Source organism: Canis lupus, chromosome 8 (genome assembly GCF_011100685.1).
Source record: "Canis lupus familiaris isolate Mischka breed German Shepherd chromosome 8, alternate assembly UU_Cfam_GSD_1.0, whole genome shotgun sequence".
In the NCBI taxonomy this organism is placed as follows: domain Eukaryota; kingdom Metazoa; phylum Chordata; class Mammalia; order Carnivora; family Canidae; genus Canis; species Canis lupus.
In genome coordinates, this window is record NC_049229.1 from 48,880,552 (window position 1) to 48,904,291 (window position 23,740).

At 47.6% G+C, this 23,740-nt stretch overlaps 1 protein-coding gene and 1 long non-coding RNA gene across 9 annotated transcripts in view; one reads left to right on the forward strand and one right to left on the reverse strand.

The window, feature by feature from the left end:
* On the reverse strand, positions 1–23,712 carry LOC119872905. Its single transcript, XR_005363562.1, has 4 exons — positions 23,083–23,712; positions 12,669–12,782; positions 8,780–8,917; positions 1–239 (listed from the first exon to the last, which is right to left on the reverse strand). It is a non-coding gene; the product is annotated as an uncharacterized LOC119872905 (long non-coding RNA).
* FLVCR2 (FLVCR heme transporter 2) overlaps positions 18,349–23,740 on the forward strand; it is a 56,338-nt gene continuing 50,946 nt past the window's right edge. For 5 of the 8 annotated variants that reach the window (XR_005363559.1, XM_038545332.1, XM_038545331.1 and 2 more), the window contains exon 1: positions 22,663–23,581. Coding sequence is in view for 7 of the 8 variants with exons in the window: in XM_038545332.1 (XP_038401260.1) it covers positions 22,928–23,581 (654 nt within the window). In the remaining variant the exon portion in view is untranslated. Of the gene's footprint in view, positions 18,534–20,596; positions 20,772–21,560; positions 21,593–21,781; positions 22,160–22,662; positions 23,582–23,740 lie in introns of those variants that run through there. The other 3 variants (XM_038545335.1, XM_038545336.1, XM_038545337.1) reach the window with 3 other exon arrangements.

Here is a 23,740-nt window from a genome sequence, read left to right on the forward strand (position 1 = left end):
GGCATAGGCAGAGGGAGAGGTAGGCTTCCCGCAAGGAGCCCAATATGGGACTCGATCCCAGATCCTGGGATCACACCCTGAGCCGAAGGCAGACGCTCAACTGCTGAGCCACCCAGGCGTCCCATCTTAGAGGAATTTATTAGGGAAATTTTTATAGGCAAATTCCACTGCTGCCTGGTAGTCTGTCTAGCTCCTTCTGGAAGATCACTGGTGAGAGACTGCTGAGCTTGTCATTATACCTAGAAGCAAAGATGAGGAACACTGGTAAGAAATGAAAATTGACCTCTCAAAGCCATTCTCCCCCTTTTCCTTACTATAGCATCTTCACGTTGTCTAGGATGGCAATGTACCCAGCTAAAAAGATGACATTTCCCAGACTCTCTTGCAGCTAGGATAGCTATGTGACACAGATCAATGAGATAGAAGCAGAAACTGCTGGCTGGGCTTATGGGAAAGCTCTTTAAAAGGTGTTCATCTCAAGAGGCACCTGGATGGCTCAGTCAATTAAGTGTCCAACTCTTGATTTCAGCTCAGGTCATGATCTTGGGGTCATGAGATCGAGTCCTGCATCAGGCTCCACACTCAGCGGGGAATCAGCTTAAGATTCTCTCTCTCCCTCTCTCTGCCTCTCCCACACACACTCGCTTGCACTCTTTCTCTCTCAAATAAAAATAAATTAATCTTAAAAAAAGATGGAGTCATCTCAGTTGGTACATGCCTCTCTCCTTTCCGTGTGGAGGACAGATGCAGTACATGAAGTAAGGTAACAATTTTAGGACTATGAGACGATTGTGTACAAAGGAAGAAGAGAGTTTGGGGGTCCCTGGTCATGCTACAGAAATGTAATGATACAAGCTCTAGAAGGCCTACTTTTTTTTTTTTTCTAAGTGGAGCAGAAAAGAATTTATTTGCTTAAGGCACTATGAGCAGCATTATTACGTGCCACTTACCTAATTCTGTCTGATGCAGGAGCCACGAGAACACCCAAATGAGGAACACCCATTTCCCTCACTCAGTGGTTCTCTAGTGGGGGTGATCTTTGTCCCTCAGGGGACATTTGGCAACATCTGGAGACATGTTCTATTGTTATGATATGGGAGACAGATGATGACCAGGGGCCAGGGATGCTGCTGAACATACACAGGACAGATTGCACAGCTAAGGAGGATCCAGCCCCATGCGGTAGCAGTGCTGAGGCTGAGAAACCGAGCGTTAGTCCTTGTTGCTTCTAGACTATGAGAGCTTAGCCTGCTAACCTGTCCTGGCACCCATCCCTCCTCTTTTTTTAAAAAAATTTATTTATTTATTTATTTATTTATTTATTTATTTATTTATTTATTTATTATTGGAGTTCAATTTGCCAACATATAGTATACCACCCAGTGCTCATCCCATCAAGTGCCCCCCCTCAGTGTCCATCACCCAGTCACCCCAACTCCCCACCCACCTCCTTTTCCACTACCCTTTGTTCGTTTCCCAGAGTTAGGTTCTCTCATGTTCTGTCTCCCTTTCTGATGTTTCCCACTCATTTTCTCTCCTTTCTCCTATAATCCCTTTCACTAATTTTTATATTCCCAAAATGAATGAGACCATATAATGTTTGTCCTTCTCCAATTGACTGACTTCACTCAGCACAATACCCTCCACATTGAAGCAAATGGTGGGTGTTTGTCGTTTCTAATGGCTGAGGAATATTCCATTGTATACATAGACCACAGCTTCTTTATCTATTCATCTTTCGATGGACACCGAGGCTCCTTCCACAGTTTGGCTATTATGGACTTTGCTGCTATAAACATCGGGGGGCAGGTGTCCTGCCATTTCACTGCATCTGTATCTTTGCCATCCCTCCTCTCTTAGAAACAAATCCTGTGAATGGGCCAGGCCAAGAAGTACGTTTGGGACCGTATTTTGCATTTTACATTAGCTGAGCCTTCACGCTTCCTCTGTGTTGTTTCCACTGCCTAGAATCTCTCTGTCATCTTTTCAGGGGTTCTTTAAGTGAGGCACAGGAATATTCATTTTTAATGAGATTCCCTGGTGATTCTGATCTAGGTGGCATGACATGCCACATTGGTTTTTCAAAATTCTACCCACTTTTTAAAATCCACCTCCGTTGCCACAGTGCCTTCTTGGTGATTTTAGGTGACACTTGGTTAAACATATTTATTTAATCAGTGCATATTTATGCTAATAAACTTAGTGGTTTTCCATCTATTATAAGGAGATATAGATATCTATATCTATATCTATAGATATATAGATATATCTATAGATATCTATATCTATATAGATATAGATATCTATAGATATATATCTATTATAAGGATATATATATATATATATATATATATATATCCTTATAAAGATCAATTTACTTCTATGAAAAAGGGAATTGATTTAAAGAAAACTATGCTTGGGGCACCTGGGTGGCTCAGTTGGTTAAGTGGCCGACTCTTGAATTCCACTCAGGTCATGATCTCAGGGTCATGAAATCAAGTCCCACGTCAGGCTCTACACTGGGGGTTGAGCCTGCTTAAGACTCTCTCTCCCTCTCCCTCTCCCCCTCACCCCAACTCACACATGAGCTCTCTCTCAAAAGTAAAAAAATAAAAAAATAAGGAAATATGCTAAAAAAAAAAGCTTCATTTAGGAAACATCACTTTTCTTAATGGACACAGAATGCAAATATTTGCTTTATTTTCTACCTTGTTGTTAGTGCACAGAAGACATGGAAGAAGAGGTTTTGCCCCTTTTAAGAGATAAGAATAAAACCTCCATGTTATTCAAAACCAAGATTGGTTGAAGTCTTCTCTTGTTTAAAAATTCATATATTTAGATTTTTAAAGCTTAACAAATATTGGGTATAATAAACACTATAGTTTGGAAGCCCAGGAGCATCCCTGAAATTTCCCCCCTTCTGTTTTCTCTAGAGAACATCCAGTTCTGAAAAGTGAAAAGCATCATATCTCATTTCCCTATCATGTGGCATTTTAAGAAACTGACACTAAATTTTCCAAACCATCTTGCGACGGGCAGAGACAAAGGTCCCCATTCCTGGAGATCAGCATTTCATAGCTGTGCCAGCAGAGTGATAAAGTCAGGTTGAAAGTCACATCGGTACAAGGTCCCACACCCTCCCCCTTGGCACATCTTGTAAGTGAAACAGCAGCATTCACTCAAATGCTTATCAATGGTCTGGGGCACATGGCAGGATTGGGGTTTACTACTAAGGTGACTACTAAGGTGGAAGCGTAAATCCTCGCTGGGACCCTGGAGACCTTATACCCTCTGGCCCTCAGCTCACCTCAGGCCACTCTCATTTCCTCTGTGCTGGCCTCTGTCTCTTCCCCTGATTGTCTCTGCTCCCTCAGACTTCAGAACCCTGCTCACGCCCTTGAGTCTCAGCTGACCTGCTCTTTCTCCCGTAATCTCCCCACCCTCATCTAGATAACTCCTACCTCTTCTTCAAATATCAGCATAGGGAAGTTTTACCGGGTTCCCAGACTCAGGTCCCCACTATCATCACGTGGTTTCAGAGCACTACGTAGTGTTCTTTCACAGCCATTAATAGACTGAAATTCCACATTTAACTGTGACCATTTGGTTAACAGAATAGACATGGATGGTAACTTCTGAAGGAGACATAAGTAACTTTAACCTGAAGTAGATAAGTCTTGAGACTATAAGAGATACTTCATTTATTCCTTCTTTCCTTCCTTTATCAAATCAAGAAGTATTAGGGGACTTCTAGGGGGCTTCTAGTTGAGTACTAGGGATATATAAATAATCAAGACAGAGACAAACTCTGCCTTTGCTCATGGGTTTGTGAATGGCCTATCCAGATGGCCATTTGACTGGCTACCCTTAGTCATGACTGGTGGCTTCGTTCATCATACGGGTGGACGTCTTGTCTTTATCACTGTCTCTCAATGGTCTCAGGAGAAACCAACATGGTTGTCATATTTGAGGCTCCAATTGAAGAGGCTGCATCGGAATGTATCCTTTTTCCTCCCTGGGTCAGAGGATTGGTTCAGTGTGTGTGTGTGTGTGTGTGTGTGTGTGTGTGTGTGTGTGTGTGGAGAGGGAACAGAGAGCCAGTTAGACTGGCAGACAGGCCAACTTCTATTATACATCCTCAAGGAAGCAGGACATGGAGGAATAGGATTGAGACTGAGAGGGTAGACAGAGGCAAATCTCCTTTTCCAGAGCCCTGCTCAGGATTCCACCTTGATTTTACTTTGATCCTGGTCCTTGTCTCTGTCTGACATCTAAACACAAGACTAAAAGCTAGGTGACAGTGTGACTCAAGAAACACAGCTTACTACCCTAGCCTCCTCTGGCCCCACCAGGACTCATGCCCCAATCTCTACCATCTCCATGGGAATGAGTCCCTTCCCTTGATTCCTGTTCTTAAAGATCTGATCCATCTGTACATGGGGCAAATGTTTTTTTTGTTACTCATATTCCATTGTCAGAATAAGAATTGTCTTGGACTCTACATTCCTAGAAGCTTTGTCTTTCATTCATTCCTTCACCCATTCATCCATCCATTCATTCAGCCAACAAGTATTTACTGAATTCCTACGGTGTGTCAGGTTCTCTGCTACTATGCATGGGGCTGGGAATTCAAACATGAGCAAAACCTCTGCAATCCCTGCCCTCATAGAACCTGCTGATGCCCTCCAGGAAGGTTGTAGTACTGGAATGAGGATCTAGTTCTGTCTCGGTCTAACCCCTGGAAGCCAAAGACAGGATGCTACTGAACTGTGATCTGAAACTAGCATGCAGGTGATTAGAGGGATCATTTCTCCCTCTCTTTTGGTAAAGTACCCTAATTTCTGTTTCAATGTGTAGAGCAGCTATCAGTCAGGTGCTCTGCTTTATCTGGCGAGGGTGCAATCATGTGACCCAGGCTGAGCCAAACAGCCTCTTTTCTGGGAATTTGACCCTTGAACAGAGCAAAGGAAAGACCCAAAAGATGGTGGGAGCCCTCCACTCCAACTGCGAAGCCCCAGCCAGAGAATCCCTGTGGTGGAAAATGTTCTAGTTCCTGCCTTATTCTGAGCCTTGTTCTCCAGCCTTTCTCTGGATTCTGTGAGCTACACAATATCCTTCCAGCAAATTCACTTCTTGCTTAAGCCACCCCAGCCAGAGTAAGCTTCTGTTAAGAAACCCCACACTCAGGAATGATGAGCTATACGAGTTTCCCAGGAAGCAGGGGGCACTAGATCCTAATGTCAGGAGCCAGCAGGAGTAGACTGCTTTCTGAGAGGGTTCTCTGAGATGCCCTGTGCTCTTTCAGAAGTTGGGCATTCAGCCAGAACTGCACCAGCCTCTGGCATGCCTAACCTGGATATGACCCATTACTGCTTCTGGCAAGCACCCTAGGCTGTGATTTGAAAACCATCACTGGGAGTTTTAACTTAGTCTCCAGACTATATTCCCCATCCCCTTTGGTCCTATGTGTATGGAGCCCAGCCAACCTGCTCACAGGAGGTATTCAAAAGTCAGGCCAGGCACTGGCCAATTAGAATAGATGCTGGGGCTGGAGCTGGGGCCAGGCCTGGGGTTGGAGCTGGGGCTGGGGCAGGGGCTGGGCCTGAGGCTGGGCCTGAAGCTGGGCCTGGGGCTGGGCCTGGGGCTGGGGCTGGGGCAGGGGCAGGGGCAGGGGCAGGGGCTGGGGCTGGGGCTTGCACTGCAGCACAGTTGGGTCCTAGGGCAGGGGCCCCTGACCAGCCAGAATGTAAATATTTTAATATTTTAACGATTACTTTATTTTTTTACATATATTTTTAAAGATTTTACTTATTTATTCATGAGAGACACACACAGAGAGAGAGAGAGAGAGAGAGAGAGGCAGAGGCACAGGCAGAGGGAGAAGCAGGCTCCTTGCAGGGAGCCCGACGTGGGACTCGATCACGACCCCAGGATCACACCCTGGTTTGAAGGCAGGCACTAAACCGCTGAGCCACCCGCGCGATCATTTTAGTTGCATTTGGGTGCCTGCCTCCTGGGTATCAGTTCACCAGCTACAAGATTAGTGAGCACCTCTGAGGTTGGAACTCTTTCCTGTGTGTATAATTCTGCTCTCCTCAACCTTTGCCCCCAACCTGTCCCTGCCTAACTAAGGGCTTTACACAAAGCAAGTAGTTACTTTTTGCTTTAAAAAGTAAAAATCCCCTTGGGAATCCCTGGGTGGCTCAGCGGTTTGGCGCCTGCCTTTGGCTCAGGGCACGATCCTGGAGTCCCAGGATCGAGTCCCACTTTGGCCTCCCGGCATGGAGCCTGCTTCTCCCTCTGCCTGTGTCTCTGCCTCTCTCTCTCTCTCTGTCTATCATGAATAATAAATAAATAAATCTTTAAAAAAAAAAAGTAAAAATCCCAAGATAGAAGAAAGAAAATGAAGAGGATGAGAAGAAGCGGAGGACGGAAGGAAGGGGAAAAGTCAGTTCTGTTCTAGAAAAATTACACTGTGGACCTTCATCCTGCTTCCCCATTCCCCCACCCCAAAATGTTTATCTGCAGGCTTATTTTATTTTATTTTGTTACTTTAATGTTTGCTTTATTGTGACACCCTGGAATCAAACCCACACTATCCCCAAGATTGCATGCTTATTTTAAATAATAAATTTATTATTTATAAATTTATAATTTATTATCCTCTCCTTGAAAGAGGAAAAAAGGTGCAAAATAAGGGTGATGTATGAAAAAGTAAGAGGACCATGCCACTTAATCTTCTTGTGGGGTTGGGTTGATATCAGCTGCCATTTATCAAACATTTACCTGCTTTTCTGTTCACTCTTGTTTCAGGAACTATTAGCATCTCCATTTAGCAAATAAACAGACTCAAAAGAGGTTAAACGGGGCAGGGGGGAAAGGGGTGGCTCCGTGGGTGGAGCATGCCACTCTTCATCTTGGGGTCGTTGAGTTTGAGCCCTGTGTTGGGAGTAGAGATTACTTAGAAATAAAATCTTAAAAAAAAAATAAAGTTAAACGGTTTGCCCAAGTTTGCACAGCCAAGTGTGGGGATGGCACTCAAGCTCGTCTTCATTGCCTCCGAAACTGGGGCTATACACCAAGCTGGGGTGCACTTGGGAATTTCTGAAGTCCCAGGGTACTGCCAGGAGGGTGGGGACAGCAGTCCTAAGTTGGTGCTGCCACCTGGTGATGAGGCAGAGAACTGTGGGGACAACCCCCCTTGGCTGCCCCAGTCCCGCTCTGTCCCAGCTTCCCAGGGAAGAGAGACCCAGGCTAGGCCGCAGAGCTCTACCCCAGCCAACCCGATGGGTCTGGGCGGCCTCCCTGGGCACAGCTCTGAAGACACCTTTGCTGAATAAATGGATGACTGGGGCGCAAGTCTCCACAGGTCTGGAGATCAGCCTGGTCGCCCTAGACGGCCTCTGAAGACACTACGGTGTAGCTCACCGCTGACCACATCCTGCTGTAGGGCCAAGACTTCTGTCGAAGTGTGGGTCCTGCCCAGTCCCTTTCACTGAGCACCTGTTGGGTCCCTTGTACCGCGTTCAGCAGTGTGACTTGTGTTACCCCAATTTCCCCCCAGAGCCAAAGGGATCAAAGCAGCATGCCCACGTTCACAGGCCTCGAATCCAGATCCTCAGACTCCAAGTCCTGGGTTCTTTCTGCTCCCCCACAGTCTTGCCCCCTGATTCGACTCACCCCAAGAAACCTTGTTTTTGTCAGCCTAGTCATCCAGATGTGATGACTCAAGAGTCCATGTGGGGCCGACTGTCAGGGGCAGAAGGGCCTGTGTCAGCACAGCAGCTTTCCTGACCTTTAAGGCAACGGGGAGTTACCTCAATCTGAAACGTGTGGCTGGGGAGTGATTCTAGCCTCAGCCATATGCAGGGGCCCAGGGCAGGCCGCCCTCACATGTGCCGCGGTAGCACACTGATTGCTTTGAATTGAAGCTACCAGCCCAGTGCAAGGACACTCTGACCCTCCTCTGTCCCCCTGAAAGCAGGAAATAAATCTCCCATATGGAAAATACCCTCCCTGGGGGCGCCCGGCGGGGGGGCTCAGTGGTTGAGTGTTTGCCTTTGGCCCAGGGCATGATCCCAAGTCTGGGGATCAGGTCCCACATCGGGCTCCCTGCATGGAGCCTGCTTCTCCCTCTGCCTATGTCTCTGCCTCTCTCTGTGTGTCTCTCATGAATAAATAAATGAAATCTTTAAAAAAATATATGTAGAGAAAAAAAAATCCCTCCCTGTACTAAGAAGGACATAGATATCCTTATCACCTGAGATAGGGACTTGAAAGTCTAAAAAACTACAGAAATCAGCCTTGTTATTTTTTACTAATCTACACCCTCAGCCCAAATTCCTTACCAATCAAAGCTTCCAAATACCTGTTTTTCCTTACTCTGTAAATTCTTCACAAATTTATCATTTCTTTGTCTAAAATACAGAAAGACTGCCTGCCTGGGTCTTTTCTTTAGGTCTCAATTTCATTATTGGGTCTCCAGGCGCACATAATAGAGCTTCGTTTTTTCTTCCCACTAATCTGTTTTGTGTCCGTTGAATTCTTACTCCAGCTGGAAGACCTTGAAGGGTAGAGGAAGATTTCTCCCTCCCCTGCACAGCATAGGACATACCAGCAGGGCGGGTAAGCAGAAGCAATTCCCACTCCCCGTGCCCTGCAGCCCTTGCTGGTCTCGTTCCCAATCTAAGGTCACCTGCACACGGAAACCAGCAGCGACATTTTCCCTTTAGACCCAGTTCTTGGAATCTTGTTGCAAATGGAGAGAATAAAAAGTCACCTTCTAGAAGGCAGGATGGTCTCACCAAACACTTGCTTTACTCTGCCCAAAGTTAATCCAGAAACTTCTCTGTTTAGTTGTCAAAGGTTGTCTCCAAGGTGCATCATTCATGTCAGGAAATCCACTTGAGATTACGTGCTGCATCAAACCAGTTGCCCAGTGACAAAATAAACAGAACAGTCAGCAGCTCTGCCCCTAACACCATGTACTGAGTGAGAGTAAGGGCAGATACTAAGTAAGTGACATGCATCAAAGTAGACGTTTTTACCTGAAATGTCTAGATTACCCATCTAAGCCTGTGATTTCTTATATTTGGTGGTCATCGGACCACTTTGAAGATCTGATGAAAATCTGGACTACCCCCCCCCTTTCCTTTACAAAATATATACATACTTATCAAATTTGGAAGATATTATCTCAGGGATTATAGACTCCTGGAATCCATTCATAGACCCCAAGTTGAAAACCTTTCATCGATCAACACACCATGCACCCCAAACTCAAGAAACACAGCTGCCAGGAGACAGGGTGGTTGGTGGCATGCAGCATTGAATTGGAAGTCAGAAGTTCTCATCAGTTGCTACAATTTAGTGAGCCAGGAGGTCTTCATAGTTGCAAGAAGTAAACCTACTTGACATGAAGCAGAATGTTTGACTCAAAGGCCATTCTGATTGGGCCACTCTGGTACAGTGTGTCATCTGTGGTAAGAAGGAAGGATGAGGATGGAATGAGGATGTATGTAAGGTTCATTACTTTGTGAATTTTTAATGGTTGGAACCATAGTGGTTTTTGAAAGTGATATATAAAAATGTCCCTTGGACAAAACGTACTCGCTTGTGCTAAGATAACCACCATGCACAATGCCTTCAAAGGGCAATGAATAAAAGATTAGAACAGCGTTTGTGAGACAGCTGGCTGTCCATGGAACAAAATCACAAGGGTATAAGAACCCCAAACTTTGTTGCAGTGGCTGAAGGTATTCATTGCAACCAAAGTGCAAATGCTCTTGATAAGAGTAATACTTTGCCTTATCAGCCATTTACCCTGTAGATGTAGAGTTTTTGCCCACTGTTTCTCTAAAGGTCTTTGATTCTCTGAAGGTAGAGGGGGCATAAGAATGCTAGAGATTGGAAGAAGGGATGTGGAAGGGAACTTGGAGGCTTGGAGCTAGAAGCATTGAAACCAAATTGATTGTGTCATAATTCCTATCAATACTGATCTGGTTTCAAATGAGACTTGATTGCATCATTTGCCTCAAGAACAAATGTGGCCATCAAAATATTAGTCTTGGTTTCTTTTTTTTTTTTAAGATTTTATTTATTTATTTATTCTTGAGAGACACACAGAGAGAGGCAGAGACACAGGCAGAGGGAGAAGCAGGCTCCCTGCGAAGAGCCTGATGAGGGATACGATCCCAGGACCCTGGGATCTCGACCTGAGTGGAAGGCCGATGCTCAACCACTGAGTCTTCCCTAGTCTTAGTTTCTGCTCCTACTTCAGTAAATGTCTTGAGTAGAGATTTTTTGTTATTAACCTATCTTTACCCTTCATAACAGGAGCTACTGCTGTTACTGCTGGTGTGTGTGTATATGTGTGCGTGTGCATGCACATGCATGTCTATCCACACATGTAGGCATATCTACAAGGCTGAGTCTGTCTGCAAGTCCAGGACGGAGTCCTCATGCTTTCCACGTTAAGTGCCTGTGAGTCCTTTGATTTCTGAGTTGTCACAAGCCCTGTTCCTATTTGCATCTCTACTTTGAGAACCAGCTCTCCTCCCAGCTGTATCTTTGGCACTTGCTCTATTCTCCTTCACTTATTGATCCATTCATTCAACAAGAATATATTGAACACCCATGTCAGGCAGATAGCTAGGGACTAAAGATGGAGACGTGAATAAAGCAGACCCACGTCCCTGCCTGCACAGAGTCTACAGTCTGGTGGGGGACGCAGAGACAGAAGAACTAATGATACTAATTAGTGAATGACAATGCTGATAAGTACTAGGAGAGCATACACCAAGGACCCGACCTATTCCTTGGAGGACAAGAGGTCTGGGGAGTCTAAGGAAGTGAGATTTCAACTGAATGCTGTGCAGAAAATAATATCAAGTGGATGAAGAGGGAGAAGAAATGTGTTCTAAGTGGTGGGAACAGCACATGCCCAGTGTGGTCTGAGCTGCCATCTCTTGGCTTGAGGTGTCCAAATACTGAAGAGATGACTGTACCTCTTCCTAACTATTGCCTCCAGAAGTACTGGTGCTGAGTTACATTTCCAGAGAGGGAGCTCCCATTTTTCACAGTTGGGAACATGGCCTGACCAGCCCACCTGTCAGCACATCCATGCTTCACACCTCAGAGCAGATACTTCTGTTCCTCTCCTTCATCCCCCACTGAAGTCTCCTAACTGTTCCCCCTCACTCCCCTGTCAGCTCCCCACGTGGCAGTCAGAGTGATCCTTTTACAATACAAGTCACTCCCCATCACCCCTCTGCTTAAAACCTTCCTGGAGCTTCTCACCTCAATCGAAGCTCAAGCCCTCACCAAAGCCCACCAGACCCCACTGGATCTGGCCCCCATCTGCCTATCTGACCTCTTCTCCCCACACTCTCCCTACTGCAGCTGCTCTGCCTTGAACATAGCAAGTGTGTTCCTATCTCAGGGCCTTTCCACTTGCTATTTCTGTGCCTGGGGCACTCTTAGCTCAAGATATCCATGTGGCTTGTTTCCTTACTTATCCTTAAATGTCACCTTAGAGAGGCCTCCTCTAACCACCACCTCACTCTCTATCTTGCTATCTTTCATGATATTGCCACTTTCTCCTTGGGATTGTAAACTTTCAAAGGTGTAGGAACTTGTAGTGTGTTCACCATTGTATCTCCTGTACTCATAGCAGTGCCGGACATGTAATCAAGACTCAACAACGTTTGTTGAATGAATACATGAGAGTGAATGGATAGCCCCATCCCAAGCCACCATTCATCCCCTGCTTCCTCCCAATCTCTCACTTTTTCTCTTTTTTCAAAGAGAAAAAAGGGAATACTCCATATCAAGACCCCATGGATTTCTTCTGATCTCCTGAACCTCAACACACTGGCCAAAAACATTCTTTTGATAGCCATGGAGATGAGAGGGATGTGTTAGCATCCAGAATGAGTGAGTGTCTGGGATACGGAAGGTAACAAGCTCCATGAGGGTACTTGGGTCCAGGCACAGAGGGGAGACTGAGTCCTGGCCCATTGTGTCACAAAGGCTGTGGGGATGGAAACAGGTTGTGTCAGTAGTTTTGTATTGTGGTTACCTGATTTGCAGACAGAGCGAGGCCATGCCAACAGATATAATTAGGTGACACATGGCCGTTGTCATTGCGTGAGTCTGGTAGCTGTTTTCGATTAGAGTTTGTACCCATTCATCTAACTCAATATTTCCCAAACTTGAGTTACCCACAAGCCACCACCGCCATTTCTGTAGCATCCATGAACCATCTGCACGACTAATGACCTCATTTTCTAAATTAATTCACTCCTATTACTTGGATACACATATTTTTTAAAAAGGAAACTAGCAAATCAGGGAGACCAAAAGGAAAAGTGTGAGCAGCCAGATGGATCCAGCCCCAGAGGGAGAGCTGTTCCCAATGCCCCTCACCCCCCGCAGCAAAGGTGGGAGGGGGCTGGGCATGGGAGTCAGGTCCCAAGGGGTGAGCTGAGGGGAGAAGAAAGTAGGAGGAGGAAAGGCTGCCAGCCTCTGGGAGTCTCATGGGGAGAGGGGGAAAGGAGGCAGTGGCCTGGGGACCTAGAGCCTGGGGTGCTGTGAGGTCAGTCTGTCCTCCTGGGACGGGACAGTGAGTGTGTTGTCTGTGCTGGGCAGCAGCCCTTGTGTTTGCTCACCTGCCATCTGGAATCAGTGCACAAACACTGGAACACGGAGCCCAGGAGTGGCACCCAGGGCCAGAACGCCGGAAATGTGCCCTCCTGCTGGGCAGACAAAAGAGTTCTTGAGAGCTTGGTGGACCAGGGAGAAGGTCGAAGAATGAGGAATAAGGTGGGGAAGACAGAAAGGTACCTTGTCACACAGAGATCTGTAAGAAAATACCAACTGCACAAAGCTGTATTTGGGTTCTAGAGTGTTCTACAGAATCACACAGACTACTGTGCATAAGAAATTAAACGGGCACAGCCAGCCCTTGAATGTCACTGTGCTCCCAGATCATTTCTCTGGCAAACACGATGGGGTCCTTATTAAGAAAATAGGGATCCTAAAAGAAAATAGGGATCCTTCCAAGCACCAAGGGTGTAGGGAACTAGGTACCTCACTTCTAAAGATATGTGATTCTCCGTACCTATGAGTTAGAGCCACTAGCCATTTTTAAAAAAATTCTGGTGCAGTTAATGTACGGCATCAGATTAGTTTCAGGTGTACAATATAGTAATTCAACAACTCTGTACATTACTCAGTGCTCATCACGATAAGTGTATTTTAATCCCCTTTACCTATCTCACCCATCCTCCCACCCACCTCCCCTCTTAACCATTAGTTTGTTCTCTATAGCTAAGAGTCTGGGGTTTTTTTGTTAGTATCTTTTTTCCTTTGTTCATTTGTTTTGTTTCTTAAATTCTGCATATGAGTGAAATCATGGTACTTGTTTTTCTTTGACTGACTTATTTCACCTAGCATTATATCCTCTAGATCCATCCATATTGTTGCAAATGGCAAGACTTCATTCTTTCTATGGCTGAGTATATATATATATATATATAGCACCTCTTTATTCGTCTATTGATGGACACTTGGGTTGCTTCCATAATTTGGCTATTGTGCTGCAGTAAACACAGGGTGCGTGCATCTTTTCAATTCAGTGTTTTCATATGCTTTGTGCAAATATGCAGTAGTCGAATTAGTGAATGATATGATCATTTTATTTTTAATTTTTTGAAAAGCTTCCATACCATTTTTCAGAGTGGCTGCACCAGTTTGCATTCCCACCAACAGTGCACAAGGGCTCCCTTTTCTCCACATCGTTACCAACCCCTGTTGTTTCTTTTGCTTTTGACGTTAGCCGTGCTGACAGGTGTGAGGTGATATCTCATTGTGGTTTCGATTTGCATTTCCTTGGTGATGAGTGATGTTGAACATCTTTTCATGTGTCTGTTGGTCATCTGTTTGTCTTCTTCAGAAAAAATGTCTGTTTGTGTCTTCTGCCTACTTTTTAATTGGATTACTTGTGTTTTGGGTGTTGAGTGGTATAAGTTTTTTTTGGTGTATTTTGGCTACTAACCTTTTATAGGATATGTCTTTTGTAAGAATCTTCTCCCATTCAGTAGGCTTTCTGGCACTGATCACTTTATCTGTTTGGTTAATTGCCGCTCTCTTTCTGGAAACTGTTTATCTTCCATTTCAATATATAGCCCCCTTGGGAGCTGCCCCTATGGTTATGGTCGGTGGGTCAAGGAATGGGCATCTGGGCATTTGTATTTAGGACAGAAAAGCAGGGCAGCGTCTCTCAGGAAGCTGAGGTTGTTAAGAGGTGAAACTCCAATGTGGAGAAAACTAATCTTTTTTTTTAAGATTTATTTATTTATTCATGATAGAGAGAGAGAAAGAGAGAAAGAGAGAGAGGCAGAGACACAGGAGGAGGGAGAAGCAGCCTCCACGCCAGGACCCCGGTGCGGGACTCGATCCCGGGACTCTAGGATCGCACCCTGGGCCAAAGGCAGGCGTTAAACCACTGAGCCACCCAGGGATCCCCAAGAAAACTAATATTTAGGAAGAGGGAAAAAGAAAACTGACCTTGAAGATGCTATGGACTGTCTGTGTACCCCCAGTTTCATATTCGAAACATAACCTCCAGTGTGATGATATCAGCAGGGGGGGCCTTTAGGAGGTGGCTAGGTCAGGAGGGTGCCCTCATGAATGGCTTCAGTGCCCTTACAAAAGAGACCCCAGAGAGCTCCTCACCTCTTCCACCATATGAGGTCACAGCAAGAAGATGCTGTCTGAGAACCAGGGAGGGGGCCCCACCAGATGCCACATTTGCCAGCCCCCGGATTGTGGGATCTATCAGCCTTTAGAACTGTGAGAAGTAAATTTCTGGCATTTACAAGCTATTTTTGTTATAACCGCCCAAATGCACTGAGACACAGACAGGAATTGAGAAGGAAGGAACCGTGAGCACATCGGCCTCTGGCAGCTTCCAAGGCTTCAGCCACACTCAGCCCTTTCTGCCACTTGAGTGGTCAGCTCCTACACAGGTAAAGTCTGGGAGTACCTCCACTGTTCTCGAAACACATTATTTTCCAGCTTAAGCTGGTTCATATTAGGCACCAGCATAACAATCAGTGCAACAATTAAAAAAAAAAAAGGTTATTGAAAAAACTGGGATACAGTTAAGCATTCTTGGTTGTCCTGTTTGGAGAAGCACTTTCAAGACTCCTTAGAGCTCAGGGCAGTTGATGGCATCACCAGCAGGGACTTCACGCAACTATTACTTTGGAAAACTTAAAGGGAATCCATAAATACGTAAAGGGTTTCATTTTGGACTTGTTTCTTTCTAAGTTTTCTGTTTATTCATAGAAGTGAGGTGAACTTGAACCAAGTGTCCTGCCCTGAAGTCCTGAGGAGGCATGATGCCAAAGAGTGAAAGAGGAGAGGATGAATTCAGGATTCCTTGCTTTCCGTAAAATTTGATTGCTGGGTTTTTATGGAAACTTATACTCAGAATTTAAAGCAGCTTCTCTGGCCTTTCGATCTTGCAGTGGCTGAGGTTGCTGTAGGAAGGGGTGGGGGCCCAGAAAGGAAGAAGGACAGAGCAACTGGAGGCAGTAGTGATGATATCATTCTGCTTCTTGCTCTGCAAGGTTTACTGGGAAGTTGTTACCCTCCCTCCAGAGGACATTATCCTGATTCCTCCCGCCATCCAGTCCCACCACCACTGCCTCTCACCTGTGCCCGCAGCTCCTCCCCATCCTCTCACTGCTGCCACTCTGAGTCTCCAAACTCCCTTCTCACCTGAGTGAGCACAACACCTCCTGAGAGGTCCCTCTGTCCCCATGCTCACCCCCCACCCCAACTGGGTTCTCCCCAAAGCAGCCAGAGCAGCCAGCACTCTCCAATTGACAACTTTGATAATGTCCCTTCATCTGCTTAAGACCTCTTGATGTCTCCCCTTTGCTCTTAGGACAACGTAAAAATCCCTCAATGGTGCCTGCACCATCTAGCTGCTGCCTCTCTCTCGGGTTGCCCTCACCTTCACTCTGCCCCAGTCACACTGATGTTCAGCTCCTTCCTGCCTCAGAGCCTTTGCACATACTGTTTGCTTTGCCTAGAATGCCCTTCCTCTCTCTTTCACCTAGTTCGTTTTCTCTTTCTTTCTTTCTTTCTTTCTTTCTTTCTTTCTTTCTTTCTTTCTTTCTTTCTTTCTTTTTTCTTTTTCTTCTTTCTTTCTTTCTTTCTTCTTTTTTTTTTTTTTAGTTTTTGTTCGTTTGTTTTCTTTTAGTTTTCACTCTTTCTTAAGAGCTGGCTTGGGATCTAGCTTGTCTGTCCTTCTTTACAAATTCTTACAAATAACCCTCAGAGCACCTGTAACAATTTTACTTATGCATGTGACAGTTTGATGGGTGGTTGTCCTCCCAACTAAACTATTAGCTCCAAGGGGGCAGGAAAGGACCATTTTACTCACCAGAGGATCCCCAACACTGGCCACAGGTCCTGACTGAGTCTTACCTGTTCCTCAAGGTCCCGTTCAAACATCTCCCTGAGAAACCCTGTCTAGCTTCCTGCTTTGTCCATCCATGAGCCGGCAGGGACCCTCACCGTGCAGTTACTGAGCCACCCTGCAATGACTTGCTCACCAACCTGCCTCACCATTAGTCTGTGGACTCTCAGAGGGTAAGACTGCTGTCTCTGTTGTGTTTGGTTTCCCTGACACCCAGTGGTTGGCCTGCAGGAGACAAAGGTGTGAATGAACTAAGGACTCTGTTAAAAGAGCTCCCTGGGCCTGAGTATTGTCCGTATTAACTGAGGGGCTTAACCAGATGATTCTATCGATCCTTTCTCTAACACTATGGTTTCAACATCACATAACCCTGCCTGGTCAGCACCCCTCTTCTTTGTCACCCCAGGTACCTTTTAACTGTTGCCCTGGTAATCAACAAATCTCACTGCTACCACACTTCCTCTGTCTCATTATGCAAAGAAAGCCTCACACCTCTGGGCTTTCTATAGAATATGCAAAAAATATTTTAATATCTCCTTCCTCTTTGACTCATGTTTAGTTAGGGCTTTCTCGTGTTTATGGAGGAACTTGGTTTTCTAATTATTAAGAAATATTTAAAATCTATAGAGAACTAAGGGTGCGAAGAACAATGCGATGGACACACCAAAACATGAACAGTGGAGGAAATACAATGTCACCCAAGTCCACAGGCCTTTTCTTTAAGAGAATGACCAATACCTTTTGAGGCCTTTCAAGATAGAGCCATGTATTCCCAGTGAACTGAGACATTCACTTTAAACCATGTGTCCAGGACAGAGCCTGGCCTCTAACATGTCCAGGTAGGAGCTTTTCTTTTTTCTTTTCTTTTCTTTTCTTTTCTTTTCTTTTATTTTCTTTTCTTTTCTTTTCTTTTCTTTTCTCTTTTCTTTTCCTTTCCTTTCCTTTCCTTTTCTTTCTTTCTTTCTTTCTTTCTTTCTTTCTTTCTTTCTTTCTTTCTTTCTTTTTCTTTCTTTCTTTCTTTCTTTCTTTCAAAATTTTATTTATGTGATAGAAAGAGAGAGAGAGAGCACAAACAGGAACAAGGGCAGAGGGAGAGGGAGAAGCAGACTCCTGGTGGAGCAGCAAGCCCAAAGGAGGGCTTGATTCTAGGACCCAGTGATCATGACCTGAGCTGAAGGCAGATGCTTAGCCCACTGAGCCACCCAGGTGCCTCAGGCAGGATGCTTTCATTCTGTCCTCTCTTCTAAGGAGAATGGGCCTCCTCAGTGTCAGCAGGCCCTGATTGCATTCCCGTCAAGGAGACTCTGTGAACCCAGAGGACCCTTATGGGGAAGGAATCCAGAATCCCACACCACAGGACTGACCTCCTGGCTGTCCCACTCTATTGGCTCTGTGGGAGTTCTAAGGAAAAAAAAAAAAAGACAAGCAAAGGAGGCATGAGCATTCAGGACAAGCTGGACACGTTTTCATTCATTTTGAGGCCATCTGGAGGTGGACCTCGTCTAGGGGTTGCATCGCAGAAGGCAGTTCAATCACGTCTTCATTTCCTTGGTCTGGGCCAGACAGCAAGCTAGAGATTGGCATTGACTATGACTAGGGCATGATAACTTGAGAAACTCAAGGCAAGTGGATGACTTAAAGAGCTAAATAAACATGTGTGGTCAGGTGTGACAGGAGTTCCCATAAAGGTGTGTGTATGAAGGGTACGGGTGTGAAGGAAACCTCTGAATCATGCTTCGGGCACTGGGAAAGCCTTCCTGGAGGAGGTGACACTTGCCCTGCATTGTGAAGGCTGGTGTGTGCAGGCATGATGTGTTCATAATGCTTGGGGGAGCTGCAGGTGGTTCCACCTGCCTGGAGTGCAAGGTGGAGTAGGTGGTGGTAGGAGATGGGGCCAGAGCAGCATCACAAAGGAGTGGGGAGCCTCTGCAACCAAGGGGTGGCTGCTGGAGGACCCCAGGCAGGGGAGAGGCCCAAAGCGAAGTGGCGCAGCGCTGCACTGGAAGGGTCAGACCAACAAGGAAGGGGTCACAGGATCGAGGTGAGGAGCCACAATAAGCTGAACTAAGGTGGTGCCAAAGAGAAAGGAGGAAAGGGAAGCCGGGGCGGGGGGGTGGCGATGAGCAGCCAGCGGACACTGAGAGTCAGGGAACAGAGGGTTCTGGGTAGTTCTCCAGGTCCTTCTCTGGCTGGCTGGTTGCTGGCAGAGCTATTCATTGACAGAACCCCAGAGGAGAAGCGGACCTGGGCATGATCTTTGGATGACGCGACGGAAGTTTCATCGTAAGTAGGAGACGTAAGGGGATAAGATCCCCACAGAATCTGCAAGTGTCAAAGTCACCGGCAGCAGTAAGAAGGTCAAGGAAGGGTCAGGCAAAACTAGGGTGTAGGTAATGGGGCCTCTGACCACACACCCACTTTTCTGAGGTGACACCCTGGCCCCGCTTTGGAGGACACCGGTTGGCCGAAGAGGCTTCCCTGAAGTTCCAGGGTTGAGTCTGGAGTCTCAGAGGCTTCAGTCCCCTGACTTCCTGTTTCCAGATTTGATGATAACTCTGATGACATTCTATGCCTGCTTTTTTGGAAAGCGTCTTACGAAACCTGTTTTTTAATCTCTGAAAACCTCTCCGAGCTCCTCTTTGCCCCCGATTTCTCAAACTTCATGGTAATGTGTAATTCCATTCTATTCCACCAACAAGTATTGAGAGCATGTGCTGTATGATTATCTCATCAAACGTTCCTTAAGGACCTGGAAATGCATGGGAGTGTGGGAAATAAGGGAAAAACAGGATATTGGTGAGGATGCACTATTACACATATAAGATTTGTAAGAGCAACATTTCCACAAATTCCGAGAGCCAGTATTTTTTAAGAGAGACTAATCCAGAATCTCGATCTGATTCATTCATTAGCAACTTAGCCTTCCTGTGCACTCAACAAATTCCATGCCTCGCATACCTGCGCCCTGCTTATCAGATGGGATGCTTGGACTTCAAGTCCCCACTTTTATTGTCGGGAGTAGCTGTTAGCCTCTAGAGGGCAGACTTTGCTACTATTCTGCTGAAGGCCAGGAGACTTTGAGTTCAATACCAGAGGGTCCCTCAAGGTCCCTGGGACATCAGCTGGGATAGAACAAGGAATCAGGGCCCCCTTTCAGGAAGCAATCTCTAAAATGGATTTCCCGTTCCCCTTCGAGGTGCACCTATAGATAGAACGTATCTATTGATCAATAGATGGATGTAATACATAGAAGCTGCTCAGTACTTGTTTTTTCAATGGGTGAACACAGAGGGTTTCTATGTAATAACTACCCAACATTTATATAGCTGTCCGCCCCTGATGGGAACCAGCCAAGAGACAGAATTCTTGTGTGGCCACCAGAATATTTTTTTTATTTTTTATTTATTTATTCATGAGACACACAGAGAGAGAGAGAGAGAGAGAGAGAGAGAGAGGCAGAGACACAGGCAGAGGGAGAAGCAGGCTCCATGCAGGGAGTCTGACGTGGAACTCAATCCCAGGACTCCAGGATCACGCCCTGGGCCGAAGGCAGACGCCAAACTGCTGAGCCACCCAGGGATCCCCAGCCACCAGAATATTATTACCAAAACCAATATGCAGGTATTTTTGAATCTTTATAAATCAGAAACTGAAGGATAGAGAGGTTAGTAGAAGATATCTGCACCTCACATTTAATCTGACTCACTGTACCATAAAACACAACCCCAAATATCACTAGAACGGCAGGTTAGACCACTTAGGATTTGTCACCAAACTGAAGCATCCGTTACCCCACAGGAGCACATGGTGGGGAGAGGAGGTGTGCTGCATGGAGGGGAACTCACAGAACTGTATTGTTGCTTGTTTTGATGCTAAGTAGTCGTGGGGGTCTGAGTTACAGGCTCCAACTCTCTGAGCCTCAGTTTCCATATCTGTAAGGCGAAGTTAAGAATATATTGTAAAGGAGTACCTGGCTGGCTCAGTCAATAGAGTGTCTGACTCTTAATCTTGGGGTTGTTGTGAATTCAAGTCCCACCTTGGGTACAGAGATTACTCTAAAAAGTTAACAAATTAATTTCTTTGTTTCTTTCTTTCTTTTAAAAGAACACCCTGGGAAGAATTTGGAGAGAGGTCCATGATGATCTAGGAATAAGAAGCAGTGGGAGGTCTTGGAAGGTCTTCCAAGAGAATGGAAGTTGTGCTCCTTGGAGAATGATAGGAAACACTGCTGGAATTTTGAGAATAGGCAATGTTAAATTAGCATGGAGATTCTTTGTGGGTATGAGCTTTCTCTTCAAACATTCCATTATAATCCAAGACCCCATAATTTTTGCCAAAAAGTGGGTGCCTCCAAACAGTGTTCTGCCTCCCGGGAACCAGTGGCTCTGGCCCCATCAGGGGTGCTCAGACTTGGCTACCTGCTGAGATCACCTTGTGGAGCTTTAAACGTGTACATGCCAGGGGTCCACTCTTTAAGAACCTGATTTGGGTTGTGGCTGAGGCACGGTTAATGTTGAGTTCTCCATGTGATTCTAATGTTCAGCCCAAGTTGAGAACCACTGCTTAGAGCTTTAAATTCCTTTTGTGTCTGAAAATTTGAAAAGGAAAGCAGTGGCACCCAGTGGCGCTCATACTTTAACGTGCAAACAAACAAATCACCTGGAGATCTTCTAAAATGTAGCCTCTATTTCAGGAGGTCTGGGGTGGGCTGGGCGTCTGCCCTTGTAACAAGCTGCCAGGGGGATGCCCACACTGCTGTCCCCAGCCTGCATTTGTGCCGTGAGTCTGTAGCTTGAATGAATACAGACTTGCTTGGGAAACTATGGCTCTGCAAGCCAGCTGGGATCCTAAGAAGTCACTTCACTTTTTGAACCTCAGCCTTCCGATCTTAAATGCAGGCATGCAATAGTAACTACATCATAGAGTTCTTGTGATGCTTTAATAACATAATGTGGTAAACGTGGTTAGCATGATACAACACGCGTTAGCCTTTGGATTATTAGGATAGCCAACACTCAGGGGAACGCTTAACGGTCTGCCAGGAATTCTCAAAGTACTCTCCTGTCTTGTATCGTTCAAGCCTCAAAACAACAGTCTGAGGTGGGTACTGTGATTTCATCACCCCTCTTTTACGGATGAAGAAACTGAGGCACAGAGAGGTGGAGTACCTTAATTTACATCACACACTTAGGAGTTGCTAGGCTGGTGGTTGGAACCCAGGGAGAATCTAGGCTCTTCTCCCTCCGGGGGCTGAAATGGACACTGCGAACAGGCATTTCTGCCCTGCAGGCCTGACTTTCTGGAGGCGATGATTTGAGGAGTCGCCTCTGTAATGGGCTCGGTCAACAGGTGGCAGCCCAGGGCCATTTGCAGACCTCGTCCAGAGCCGGCGCCAGGCTGGGAACTTCATCGCTCAGCGCCCCTAGCTCTGAAGGGCCGGGTCCGCCCGCCCCCGCAGGTGCTCGCCTAGCAGGCCGTCCGGGGCCGCGCGGCAGGGGGAGGCCTACGTCCCGGGTTCGAATCCGAGCTCCCTAAGACGAGACCAGGTTCGCGGGCACAGCAGCGGGGAAGACGACTTTCCTGCGACTCCCGTTGGCCCCGGGGAGCGCGACGGCCGAGGAATCCCACGCGTCTCTTCGTACCGAAAGTCCAGCAAGGATCCAATTGGTAAAAAGCCGGGGATCCCTCCTGGATCCCCCGAGGGCACTTTGGAGGCGCGGGGCGGCGGGGATGGGCCCGCGGAGCAGCCCGTCTCGGTGCGGTTCCCTCCCGGGGCCCCGGGGGTTTTTCCGTGTGTGTGTGTGTGTGTTGGGGGGTCCCCGGCAGAGGGCAGTGAATTTGAGGGGCGGTGCGCGGGTGGGGGTTAACCCGGCCGTTTCCATGGCACCCGGGGCGTGGGGGAGGAATGCACCCCGCAAGCTGTGGCGAAACAGCTGCGCAGCCGGCCCAGCCCGGCGCGGGAGGCGGGAGGCCAGGGGGGCAGGAGGGTGGGGGCGGCCGCGCTGCACGGGGGCGGGGAGGTCACGTGCGCCCCGGGGCGGGGCCCCAAAGCCACCCGGGAGCAGCGCCGAGTCCCACCTAGAGGCTCGGCGCCAGGCGCGAACTTTTCTCCGGGACGCGGGGACTGAACTTGGCCTGCACCCGCCCGCCCCCCCCCCCCGCCCCGGGAGGACTCAAGGCCACCGGGAGCCGGGACCGGGAGCCGGTGGGGTGTCCGCGGCCGGCCTGGGGGCCCGCGGTCCGGGCCGAAGTCACCAAGGAAGAGTGGGAGCCGAAGGGGGGTGAGTGCAGGGAGCTCGACTCGCAGCCTTGACGCGGGCTCGGCTCTCGGGGTACTCCGGGCTGGGCCGGCGCTGTCAGCCCTAAGGGCGCAGCCAAGGCTCTGTCCCGAGGCCTCCCCGGCACCTGTCTCGGGCTCCAGGAGAGGCTGCGGTCATGGTGAATGAAGACCCCAACCTACAGGAGTACGACGATGGCCCCTCGGCGCCCGAGCCTGCACTCCCCGCGGGTCGCAGCGCCTCGGCCCACCCCAGCGTCTCCATCCACCCCAGCGTCTCGGCCCACCCGAGCAGTTCGGCGCACCCCAGTACCTTGGCCCAGCCCGGGGGCTTGGCCCACCCCAGTAGCTCGTGTCCCGAGGAGCTTAGCGTGATCAAGGTGAGCAAGCGCCGCTGGGTGGTGGTCCTGCTCTTCAGCTGCTACTCCATGTGCAACGCCTTCCAGTGGATCCAGTACGGCTCCATCAACAACATCTTCATGAACTTCTACGGGGTCAGCGCCTTTGCCATCGACTGGCTGTCCATGTGTTACATGCTGACCTACATCCCTCTGCTCCTGCCGGTGGCCTGGCTGCTGGAGAAATTCGGCCTGCGCACCATCGCCCTCACCGGCTCTGCTCTCAACTGCCTGGGGGCCTGGGTGAAGTTGGGTAGCCTGAAGCCACATCTCTTCCCCGTCACCGTCCTAGGCCAGATCATCTGCTCTGTGGCCCAGGTGTTCATCCTGGGCATGCCCTCCCGCATTGCTTCCGTCTGGTTCGGGGCTAATGAGGTGTCAACAGCCTGCTCCATGGCTGTCTTTGGCAATCAGGTGGGTCGAGGAGTTGGCGGGTGTTCAGAGGAATGGGCATCCTATCATTGGGAGGCTCAGTGTGCTAGATTGGACCTGAGGGCACCTGCTTGTGTGAGCCTGGCCTTTCCTGACTTCAGCAGTGTTTGTGACTCCGGGTGACTTCGTGGCTGGGTATGG